General features: G+C 49.9%; 2 protein-coding genes across 5 annotated transcripts in view; one reads left to right on the plus strand and one right to left on the minus strand.

Moving 5' to 3' along the window:
• lrrc49 (leucine rich repeat containing 49) overlaps nucleotides 1-5932 on the minus strand; it is a 32690-nt gene extending 26758 nt beyond the window's left edge. Inside the window, exons 1-7 of one of the 4 annotated variants that reach the window (XM_030376813.1) lie at nucleotides 3109-3797; nucleotides 2817-2963; nucleotides 2642-2725; nucleotides 2045-2120; nucleotides 1596-1787; nucleotides 1033-1135; nucleotides 448-651 (exon numbers count right to left, since the gene is read on the minus strand). In XM_030376813.1, the coding sequence (XP_030232673.1) occupies nucleotides 448-651; nucleotides 1033-1135; nucleotides 1596-1787; nucleotides 2045-2120; nucleotides 2642-2725; nucleotides 2817-2876 (719 nt within the window). In that variant the 5' untranslated portion in view covers nucleotides 2877-2963; nucleotides 3109-3797. Of the gene's footprint in view, nucleotides 1-447; nucleotides 652-1032; nucleotides 1136-1595; nucleotides 1788-2044; nucleotides 2121-2641; nucleotides 2726-2816; nucleotides 3798-5802 lie in introns of those variants that run through there. The other 3 variants (XM_030376814.1, XM_030376812.1, XM_030376816.1) reach the window with 3 other exon arrangements.
• Nucleotides 5601-11171, plus strand: larp6a (La ribonucleoprotein 6, translational regulator a). The gene is made up of 3 exons (XM_030376817.1): nucleotides 5601-6384; nucleotides 7525-7723; nucleotides 9176-11171. The coding sequence occupies exons 1-3, from the start codon at nucleotides 5648-5650 to the stop codon at nucleotides 10280-10282; spliced, it is 2043 nt and encodes a 680-aa protein (XP_030232677.1). The 5' UTR covers nucleotides 5601-5647; the 3' UTR covers nucleotides 10283-11171.
• The last annotated feature ends 915 nt before the right edge of the window (nucleotides 11172-12086 follow it).

The raw sequence follows: 12086 nt of genomic DNA on the forward strand, positions 1-12086 counted from the left end.
TGTTCATCGACCCCTGAAGCTAATGCCATTCCACCTTACACTATAATGTAACTATTGCCATTCTACCTTACACTATAATGTCTAAGGTGACTGGGGGAACCTCCAGTGGGCAGGCAGGCCGGTGGGAGGAATCAGAGGGTATTAGGAGAGAGGTCAGCTCGGCCCTTCCTTACAGTAGCTTCTTGTTCACAAATACCCATACTGCCTTTCACTGCATTCCGGAGGATGTAAGGTTACCATGGCGCTTGGAAAGGCCAACAGCAACCTAACTCTGTGGTATTGTTTAGCTTAAGAGGGAGCGTGAAGCTGAATGTCAAACGCCACATTAGAGCAAAGAGCAAAGTAAAAGCATGCTTTTATGAATGGTTATTAATGCAACAATAATCATGAACGTTCAAATCAACGATCCCGTCGCTGATTCGTCAGCCCTGTCCCTGGTGAGCTCACCTGTTCTGGCCCAGCATCAGCACCCTGAGGGAGAGCAGGCCCTCCAGGCCGGCCATGTCACAGAGCTGGTTGTGGTAGAGGTCCAGAAACACCAGCCGCTGCAGCTGGGAGAGGTGCAGCACCCTGGGGATCCGGTTGTGCTGCAGGTTGAGCAGACGCAGCCCGTCCATACAGCCCAGCTGGGGGCACGCGTCCAGACAGCGCCTGGGCCGTCACACACAATACATGCTCAATAAACGGGACATTTACACTCATGTTTTAAATTTACCATATTTTGCATCAGGTCTCAAACATATACAATATATGATCAATATTGACCGCAAAACATTTACGTTCATATTTTACATTTACTCCTAATAAAAACGATATTTTGCATCTGATTTAAATAGCCATTCAAACCCTAACGGCTGAGTATATTCTACATACAATGTTTTAAGGCCCTTTGCTTCCCCCTTGTGGCACTAAGCGGAACTAGACAGCTGTGAGCGTACAATGATTAACGCCACACTGACCGGCGTCATTAAAGAAAGGCCACAGCAGAAAACGTCCTCAGGATTATGCCAAGAAAGGAGGCGACGACGTTACCTGTCCAGATCAATCCGCTCAGAGCTGGACCCCACAACCTCCCGGGACAACAAGGTACTGGGGAGCCTGTGTAACGAACCCTCGTCCATCTCTTCCCAATCACCTGGGAAACAGCGGGTAAAAATGAAGTGTGAAGTACAACACAAAAGGTACACACAACATCTGCTCTTTCAGATGCAGGTATCGAGCCTATCTGAGAGAGCTACACATATAACAGAAGTCTACAAAAAAACTCTGCTCCTTCAGATGCAGGCAGGTACGTGTTTAACCTAACTGAGAGAGCAGATTGCACACATAAAGAACAACAAATAGGTACACAAATATATAGGCCTTTCTAAAGAACAACAAATAGGTACAAAAAACATCAACACAACAAATATATAGGCCTTCCTAAAGAACAACAAATATGTACACAAAACATCCACAACACTCTTCTCTTCAGATGCAGGCAGGTACGTGTGCAGCCCTGAGAGAGTATAGGCTACACGTATAAAGTACAATAGAAGGTTACAAAAAAAACATCCACACAACTCTGCTCCTTCAGATCAAGGCATGCTGGCTACCTGATTGTCTAGGAGGGGGGAAGGTGCTGCCATCCTTCCTATATCCTGCACTCTGGGCCGGCCTTCTCGGCCTGTCACCGGGGTTGGGCTGGAGGTCTGAGGCGCCTCCGTGGACGGAGTCCAAACACCTCCCAGCCAGGAGGAGCACCGATGGGGCCTCTGGCCTCCTCCGGCCCCCGGCGGACCGCTGGTCTGGGAGAGAAAAGAGAAGGCCACGTGAAGACCAGGTCAGACATGAGGAAGGCTCTGGAAGATCTCAACGGGACGTTTAACACATTGGAGCATCATGGTTTCACACGTACAAATATGTGTTATTTTATTATTATTTACAGTTTGTTTAGGTTTATTTCAAGTCTAATGTACATTTGGATGCACTATTTAGCTGCTGATGTCTGATAGTAAACATTGTTTTTGGTTTCTGCCATAACAATAGAAATACACTATCTGACCTGTTTTTGAGTAGTTCTTTGTCAGTGAGGGGTGAGTGTTTCTCTCTCCTGTAGGGTCACAGAACCGAGGGTCTGTCTGTGAAAATAGAAACAGTTGCATGCAACATGAGCAATATAAATATATATCAGTATATATATACGCTGTTCTCAGGACAGTAACACTTGAAAAACAAGCTAAATATAATCAGCACAGTTTAACAGACACACATATAATCAGGACATTGTTATAACACATAAAGCACAAGCAATATATATTCAGCACAGTGTAACATACATACATACATACATGTACGTACGTGCGTGCGTGCGTGCGTGCGTGCGTGCGTGCGTGCGTGCGTACGTACGTACGTACGTACGTACATACATACATACATACATACATACATACATACATACATACATACATACATACATACATACATTCTGAGGAGGACTGTGTAATAGTGTAAAACAATCAGTGTATAACATATTATAACACCGTATAGGCCTAACACGGTATAACATATTTAGACAAGCAATACACAATCAGGCCAGTGCAACACATATACGGCGAGCCGTATATAATTAGGGCTCCGAGACCAAACCCGGGTCTCATACCTCCTCATTAAGATTCGCTGTCCTGTGCAGCTTCTCCGGGACCAGAGACTTCACCGCTGCCAGGTGCAGTTTATACCTGTTGACCTGTGCAGAGGAAGCAGTGTGTTCAGGGACAGCTGACGGTGGGACACGTTCAGATGTGCACCGTGCATGAAACGAACACCGCCCCTCCTACCATCGGTGTGAGGGACATGCCTTCGGGGTGGACCCCCGTGGTTTGCCTATGAGCTCGCATCCTACTGTCTTCAAACAGGTGGTCCTTTGCCTCGTGAGCTCGACGGACAATAACATCAAACGCTTCTCTGGCCTACTTCAGCCGCGCCTTCAAAGTAAAAGTTTGATCTGAAGTGATCTGAAGTGATCAGAGTTTAACTTAGCTTATCAGATCACGATTTGAGCCGTCTTCGACCAACGTCCCGGTAAAACAGAAGTAGATAGACGGTTATTTACGGTAACTAAACACTTACCCCCGTGTCTCGGATGTTACAAAGCTGAACAGGGCAGAGTGGTGATCGGTTGCCGTGGCAACGTCATGTCGCTCCCGGTGGCGTGTTCAAGCTGTGTTTCATTCTGCTCACCATAATCACTGCATCAATTCTGTTCGCTAACATCACTATAATAACCGTGTTCACTATGATCACCGTGTTCACTATGATCACTTTGGGTCATTCGGTTCAAGCGGTGTTCATCCCGTGTTTTTGAATACAAAAACCTTAACTTCAAAAAATGTAAATACCTTATAAAATGTCGAGCCTTTATGATAGTGTATGAAGAACGATATGCCTAAATATAGATACACAGATATGTGTGGATATAGATTGATATAGATATAGGCTTATTAGTCGAACTACTCTGTGTCATGTTGACCTATCGACTAGGCCTACTCACTACTGCACACATGTAGTACTTTGACCCAATGCTTGAAGCATGCTACCATGTTGCAGAACATTACATCATTACGTCTTCTATTTCAAATCCCACTGCTGTTCGAAATAGAACAGACAATATAAAGATGGAAAAAAATTCAACCGGAGATTCTGATTCCAGACAACGCAGAGGCATGTAACATGTATCTAAAAACCGACACAGCACAAACAAACACAAACATGCGCGCGCGCACACACACACACACACACACACACACACACACACACACACACACACACACACACACACACACAAACACACACACAGACACATTCAGTACGAGGGAGTGTGTGGTGGTGTGGGCACTAGAACATACACACAACTACACACACACACACACACACACACACACACACACACACACACACACACACACACACACACACACACACACACACACACAACATATAGGACAAATGTAACTCAAAACCCAACAACCACATTGTGAGGGGCAGTCCCATTGTATGGCCTGTGTATTTGGGTGCAGGTTTCGCCCCGGCCTGAAGGGGGCAGTAACACAGTCGTAGGTCCGGCTGGGCACCACTGAACCACCCTGACTCAGCAGGTGAATGTGGTCTATTTTAAGATCCACTCTCTACCGTACACTAAGATTCAGAATCTGAGATGTCTGATAACATGGAAGCCATGTAGCCACCGCCCAACCCATTCATCTAGAAATACCAGCTAAGCAGCACTGTGTGGTAGGAGCATTCCTCAGAGTGTGCTTCCACCATCATGCTGCCTGTCACAATCTATTCATGATGACTGACATCTGGGGGATGTTGTTTGACAGAGCCACATAATAGCAAAATACATAGCACTATGTTCACCCTTTGTCAGTTCAGAAGCCAGTGTATGTTAAGCAAGAACTTAGCTTTCAAAAATAGCTTTTACCCCTGTTAGATGTTTTGTTTCTTACGCCATTGGCTTGGCCTGCTTATGAGTGGTTCCTATGAGTGTCTTTATTGGTTTGTCAAAAGCTTTCACCCCTTATTTGCGCTAGCTGAGTAGGCTACCTTGACTCTTCATAGCCTACACATCTGAGCTGATGTCCACGGCCAAGGCAAAAAACAGACTTTCAATGACAGATGGCAGCTTGGTCAGATGCAAGGCGGGTCAGAAAATGCATGGAATCCCATCATCCGAATGATGTACAAACGTGCTGCTATTTGATGTTTACTAGACGGAAAAGGATTACAATGTGGGTGTGTCCTCTCCCTCTGCTCTCCCCCCTTCTCCCAGCCTCTCGGGCGGACCTCACCGTGGTGCCAGCCATGTGGTGCAGCTATGACTCACACGCTCCAGCAGCTGCGTGCGTCGCCAGACAACGCGACGTAAAGCTTTCTAATGTTGTATGGTGCTTATTATGGGGTTCACGGGCTGGTAGGCAATAATCAGGTTCACCATGGCCTAATTTGTAAGTAGCCTACTCGTGGGCTAGACGAGATTATGCCTACTACACACACATACATATATATATGAGATATATATATGAGATATATATATGAGATATATATATATATATATGAGATATATATATATACATATACATATATATATACATATATATATACATATATACACATATATACATATATACACATATATACATATATATATATATATATATACACACATACATACATACATACATACATACATACATACATACATACATACATACATACATACATACATACATACATACATACATACATACATACATACATACGTGTGTGTGTGTGTGTGTGTGTGTGTATATATATATATATAAAAAAACAACTGAAAAAATTAAAAAATGTCAAGCCTATGGGTGAAACCTGTAGGCCCACTGTAGTGAGCCGTTCTTCATGCACGAGGAGCGAAATGTGACCAGAACACCTGCAGCACGAGCACCACGAGGAGCCAATTAACCAATTAGCGCCGTAAACAAACCTAAACGGCCCATTTCCAATCTCAAACAACCACGTGCTTAATACACATATACGCCCCTAATTAGACACATGAGAGACGGTCGGTTGCCATTTGTTAATAACAGAAAAAAGGATCACGGCCAGCCAGTGTCCGCCGAGAGAAAGAATGCAGGCTCTAGTGAACGCGTTCCTCCGCTGCCTCTCGCTGCTCTTGCCCCCTCCCTGGTTGGGTGTCAGCCTCTGCTTCTGGGCTGCGAATGGACGCGAGGAGACGCAGTGGCCCAATCCCAGAGCTCGTCTCAAAAGCAGAAAGCCTCTTACATATGAGGAAGTACAGCGCGGAGCCTCCATCCCCCCGATCACAACACTTCCTCCAGCCCGCGTCTCGCCAGCTGCGTCCAGCCCCTCCGCGCCTCACGGGTCTCCGCGGGGTCACATCGGGGGTCTCTGGCAAGCTGTGGAGCGCGTCCTCGGAGCTCCATTCGCCTTTCACCATCGCTGGGGTAGAACGCGTCGAGATTTCTGCGCCCCGCTTCCCGTCGCAGCCTTCGATCCGAGCGAGAGCAAGAGCTTCCAGGGCAGCGCTGTCATCACCGAGACGCCGACCGGGACCGCTGACGGCTACTTCACGTTTTCCGGTACTATGAGCGTCGCCACGGAGTTCCCTCACCAGTACCCGACCCCCACAGACCGTGTGTCCGACGCGGTGGTGGTGGACCGCGGGGGGATCGATGAGGTCATCACCGTGGACAAGCAGCACCTGCAGGAGATGGGCACGGTGACCATCACGGTGGCGATCCAAGCCGCGGACGACGAGGAGCCCGAAGAGGTTACGTCAAACCACCTCGAGTTCCTCGGAGGAAGCTGTAGCGAAGACGATCTCGGAAGACACGACAAATCAAGGTTGGCGGGGAACTTGGTCTTGCCGTACTGTGTGTGTGAAATACGTTCTCATTGTGTCGGGGTTATTTCTGGGCTCACGTCGTTACACACTGCGCGCGTGTGTGTCTGTGTCCACCTGTAGTCAATGAGTGACGTGGTGCCCAGACACCTCAGGAGATAAACTATGACACTTACTCTAATCTTATTCCCCTGCGTCATCTTGAGCTATTTTTTACCGGCTGTCCGACTACCGTCCCCCGGTCCTCAGCGCACGGTGCTCAGACCGAAGACCGTTATCCGGTCCCCCGGTCCTGCAGCGCACGGTGCTGCTCGGTCTGGTGGACCGGTTCTCAGCGCTCGGTCTAGTGGACCGAGGGGTTCAAAGTTCGGCGTGTTTCTGTGCAAATGTTTGCTTTCGCCTACAATATTGTAAACAGTCGTTTGACGAAGCCTCCCCGGGTCGTTTTTAAAACCACTCGTTGAACGCATCGTATCGGGGGTAGAATGTGCTTTACCGGGCAGTTTCGCTCTATGCGTTTCCCACAATACACCAAGTCCAACCTGTTAGCGCTTCAGATGAAATGCCTTCACACAGTGTGTGTGTGTGTGTGTGTGTGTGTGTGTGTGTGTGTGTGTGTGTGTGTGTGTGTGTGTGTGTGTGTGTGTGTGTGTGTGTGTGTGTGTGTGTGTGTGTGTGTGTGTGTGTGTGTGTGTGTGTGTGTGTGATGAGTCATCAGACCTCAATTCTGTATTCTGCTCCGGACTCCTGGTGCCAAAGCTCTCTGAAGGCGTCCAGCCGGCCTGTATGAATGCCAAACTGGAGCCCTCGCATTAACTACTGTAGGCACATACCGTCACATGTACCACTGTAGGCATGTAAGTTGTAACCCGTCGTCAGTGTCTGTGGCCCAATGACGCAGCCCTCATGTTACCAGGACGACTCCTGGTCGTTCTCGCGTCGCTGCTCATTCATGCCGTTTGCGGCCGGGTGAGGCTGCCAGCGCCTTGTGATCCAGTCTCGTTTTGCGTTCATGATTCCAGCACGTTTGAGCGCTCACTGGTGCGGGGGAGTCTTGGCCGGCGGGCGGGCTGTGGCTCCACGGTGAGCCGTTAATACAATGTAATGCAACCATAATCCCTTCCCCACGCACGCACACCCAGCGGGGCGGGCACGAGCGGCGGGGAGCTGGAGGAGGACAGCTGGCAGCCCCCGGACCAGGAGCTGATCCAGAAGCTGGTGGCCCAGATAGAGCACTACCTGTCGGACGACAACCTGGAGCACGACGCCTTCCTGCTCAAACACATCCGGCGCAACAAGATGGGCTTCGTCAGCGTCAAGCTGCTCACGTCCTTCAAGAAGGTGAGCGATCGCTGCATGACATCCCACCGTCAGGGGGAGGGCTGGCGGGGGGGGGGGGGGAACAGTCGCGGAGGAAGTCGCATGTGCACACACACTGGCGCTTCCTGTTATTGCATTGCAGTATTGTTGGTTTGTTTCCTCTGAGCATTAATCGATGGGCAAGGCAGACTGAAGTCTGTGCCGCCTGCTGAAGGCTGGCATGATGTCCGTTAGAACATGGACGTGCACTGCGTATGCATTGAGGTTGTCCCTTGAAGTGTATTCAGTTCCTCTTTCATACAGTCGTCTTTCTGAGGGCGCATTAAGAAGGCAATGTTGCCACTTGTTGGCAATTTTTGCCTCAAACCTTTGGCGATGAATGGGACTTGAGTCATCTAGCTGGTTATCAGGGAGATGGATGGAAGCCTTGGCGGAGGCTGAGAGAAGCAGTGAGGTTTCCTATATTGTTTGTTGATATACTTTTTAGAACTAAAACTCGCAAAAGTGAACACTAGAACTGAAGTACTCATTTTGAAGAGGGTCCTCTAGTGCGTTACTGTTTGTTTAGGTGGGTGACTCTGAGATGGACTAATTAGTTTTCAAGGGGTTCAATCGAAACACAAAAGAATGCTGAAGTACATTAGCACTAGAAAGCTTTGTTCCACTGAAACGCACACATGCATACAAAAGAACGCCCTCCCACTCTGGCATTACCTCATCCTACATACCCCGCACGGCCACTAAATCATACCGACAAAATCAGGACATTAGGAGTCCTGGGGGAGCGCGATGCATTTGTGCTCAATAGTTAAGAATTATCCGGTAACTTGAGAGGACTGGCGGAGGCAAAGGTTCTAGCCAGACTCTCGATGAAATGCAGAGCTCTTCAATCATCCCAAAAAGCAGTTTGAATGCGTTACATTGTGCACGTCTCTGTAGAATATGTATTGTGTACACCTCTATCATTGGGTATACTTGCATAGGTAATTGCTCACCAGCTTCCGCAAAAAGAGTTCAGAGTTCATGGAGACTCTGCATAGCCTCCCCCCTTTTCTTATTGTATGTTGTAAGTGCTGGCACTTAATGTAAGCTCTTAGTGTATGTTGTACATCCTTGCACTTAAAAAATCAGTGCTTGGCATCATGTAGCGTCTTATCCTAGCTATCTTTGTTGTATACGGGCGGGGAATGGTTCAACCTAACAATTGTTAGTGCTTGGCAGTCGGTTCTATGAACATCATTACACAGATGTATTGTTTTTCTCTTTCTTCCGACAAATGTCACTTTGGATAAAATGCTATATGTAAATGGATCAGCCTTTCTGCTTCAGGCATTGTGTGTGTGTGTGTGTGTGTGTGTGTGTGTGTGTGTGTGTGTGTGTGTGTGTGTGTGTGTGTGTGTGTGTGTGTGTGTGTGTGTGTGTGTGTGTGTGTGTGTGTGTGTGTGTGTGTGTGTGTGTGTGTGTGTGTCCCAGGTGAAGCACCTGACCCGTGACTGGCGGACCACGGCCTACGCGCTGAGGCACTCGACGGCGCTGGAGCTCAACGACGAGGGCCGCAAGGTGCGGCGCCACTCGGTGGTGCCGGTGTTCGCCAGCGAGTCGCTGCCCAGCCGCATGCTGCTGCTCAGCGACCTGCAGAGCTGGCCCGAGCTGGCCGCCCTGAAGGGGGACGGCGGCGGCGGCGGCGTGGGGGGGGCGCCCGTGCAGCAGGAGCAGCTGATGAAGCTGCTGCTGAAGGCCTTCGGGGCGTACGGGGCCATCGCCTCGGTCCGCGTGCTGAAGCCCGGGAAGGACCTGCAGGCGGACCTGAAGCGGCTAAGCGGGCGCTACGCCCAGCTGGGCAGTGAGGAGTGCGCCATCGTGGAGTTCGAGGAGGTGGAGGCGGCGGTGGCGGCCAACGAGGCGGCCGGCGGCGGCGAGGAAGGCGGTGCCGGCCCCCTGGGGATGAAGGTGATCCTGATCGGGACCAAGCCGCCCAAGAAGAAGGTGCCCAAGGACCGGCCCCGCGAGGAGGGCGGTGGCGGGCTGCGCAAGAGCCGCTCGCTGAACAGCCGGGTGCGGGAGCTGCAGTACCACGGCGAGGACTCGGCCGCCAGCTCCTCGGAGACGGAGAGCAACCCCACCTCGCCGCGGCTGGCCCGCAAGTCCCGCTCCTGCAACAAGCTCAGCCCCACCACCGCCGCCACCATCAGCTTCCAGAACAACCACCTCAGCCCGGCCGTCTCCCCCAGGAACAGCCCCTGGTCCAGCCCCCGCGCCAGCCCCGGCCCCCAGCGCAAGGCCGGCCAGTCCCCGCTGGTCAGCGAGGGCCGGCTCAGCCCCGAGGCCGGGCGCCGCTGGGCCGACTACTCGTCCGACAGCAGCCTGACGCCGTCTGGTAGCCCCTGGGTGCAGCGCCGCCGGCAGGTGGCGTCCCAGGAGAGCAGCCCAGTGGGCAGCCCCATGCTGGGCCGCAAGATGCAGAACGCGGACGGCCTGCCCCCGGGGGTGACCCGGCTGCCCCGCGGCCCCGACGGAACCCGGGGCTTCCACCTCGAAGGGCAAGGCGAGCGGGGCAGGAGCGTCACCACGCAGACCTAGCGCCGCCGCTGCCGTCGTGTCCCTTGTTGCTAGGATACTAACGTGCATCGGACTGCATGTCCCGGTCTTCGGCCGTGTCGCTAAGCGCCCCTCTCCCCCCTCCCCCCCCCCCCCTTGCGTTTTGAATGACTTTGTAGATGGATGTGTATATATTTTCTCTTTTGTGGAACCTTTTTAGTTTTTGCCTCAGTTCTATTTTTATACCACTTTAGTTTACATGGTGACTGCCTGTTGATTAACGGCTTTGAGTTTATTGTAAATTTTGTCGAAGGGAAAGAATCCCTTCATTTGTGAAGTTCTTACTTTTCTCAAACACTGTCGTGGCTCTGGTCACCGCCATTAAGGTTTGATCTCATTTGACATGGGCTGGGAGGATGATCTCTACATATATTTTATTTAAAGTGTCCTGTGTGTTCGTATGTGTAAGTGTTTGAGAGAAAATTATGAATCTGACTGGCGAATGGTATTTAAATGGTGTTGTGCTGAATGGACCTGATGTCGCCACAACGTTTTTCTTTTGGTCTTTTTCGTGTCATTTGTATACGTCTGAAAAAAAGAGGCCAAGCCTCCCCTGCTATCCAGGGTCCAATAATTTAATTTAATTTTGTCCATCGGCAGCGGTTATCTTTTATTTCCTTGTGCTGTTTGCCAGTCGCAGGCAGGGAACTTTAAGCTTCTCAAAATGAGGGAAAGGGGTGGGGAAACCGGCCTGGCCCTGATAAATATGATTGATTTGCAGGTCGTAACGGTTTCTATCAGTAGGACTGTTAGTGGCGTTTGTTGGATGCTCTGGTCTGAGGTAGTGGATTCTGTTATGTTCTTTGCCTTGACACCGCAACTGGGATTGTACAGTGCATTTCATATTGTACAATAAATCACTAAAAATGCCGGCTTGACTGCATTTGATTTGAAACTGCTCCTGGGGTAGAGCGGTTCAAGTTCAATCTAAAGCAGCGTCGTAAAGGTGTTTGATTAACCGGGGAACACTAGCTGTACTGTGAACATCTCTGTAGCTGGGCTGAACAAGCCTCCACACATGCGGAGCCATGCTGGCTGGGTTCCATCCTGTACCATAACGTCTTGACTCCACAGATGGGAGGCTGTGTTTCAACACGAGCCACTTCATCTGCTGCGTGTCTTCTAGTAAAAGGTCCTAAAGCCTGGAGAACGTTTCCAGTCTTGAACTTATTTCAGGGGTTGTGCATGCAGGCTCTTAATGTGAAGAACCCTCCACTTTGAACAGGACAGACCCTTTGGTGCCACGATGGTCCAAGTGGGCCATCGTGGCAGCCTGTAGTGAGACCAGAACAAAGATGGCTTTTGTTCATTTCTCTAATTGCAACCCAATTACTAATTGCCCATCTGCTCACCTTGCTCCGGCTAGGGTTCCTATTCGTCTTTTGAAATACAACGTGAGGACTAGTATCCCGCCCAGAGTTACAAAGCTCCAAATTACAGCTATCTCCATTATTCACTAGTCGGCCGTCTTTCCAAGCTCAGACTTTGTGAAGGTATCATTAAGCAGAGAGGCGGATAACAGAAGGTTGATTATAATATCAAGGACATGATTTTGGTATCCTTCGTCAAAGTTTGACACAGCCTATTGGGAGTCCGGTTATGACGCTGGAGACTACTTGAGGATCATGAGCGAGTCACGATTTTGGGTTGTAGACGGGGAAGTGGGAGTTGTCAGAAAAACAACACAGCTCTTTGGCTGGCCTCCCAACCCCTACCCCCCACATAACCCTATTAGAAAGTTTGCCAAATTCTTGCATCAGTCAGTGGGAGATTTGCGCTGGGTGTG

The sequence above is a fragment of the Gadus morhua genome, chromosome 14 (assembly GCF_902167405.1).
Source record: "Gadus morhua chromosome 14, gadMor3.0, whole genome shotgun sequence".
Lineage (NCBI taxonomy): Eukaryota > Metazoa > Chordata > Actinopteri > Gadiformes > Gadidae > Gadus > Gadus morhua.

Bases quoted from the DNA above. Each gene is read 5' to 3' on its own strand.
- larp6a (XM_030376817.1), top strand. From the start codon at position 5,648: ATGCAGGCTCTAGTGAACGCGTTCCTCCGCTGCCTCTCGCTGCTCTTG. The intron at 6,385-7,524 runs GTTGGCGGGGAA...ACGCACACCCAG, and splicing joins GGAAGACACGACAAATCAAG to CGGGGCGGGCACGAGCGGCG. The intron at 7,724-9,175 runs GTGAGCGATCGC...TGTGTGTCCCAG, and splicing joins TGCTCACGTCCTTCAAGAAG to GTGAAGCACCTGACCCGTGA.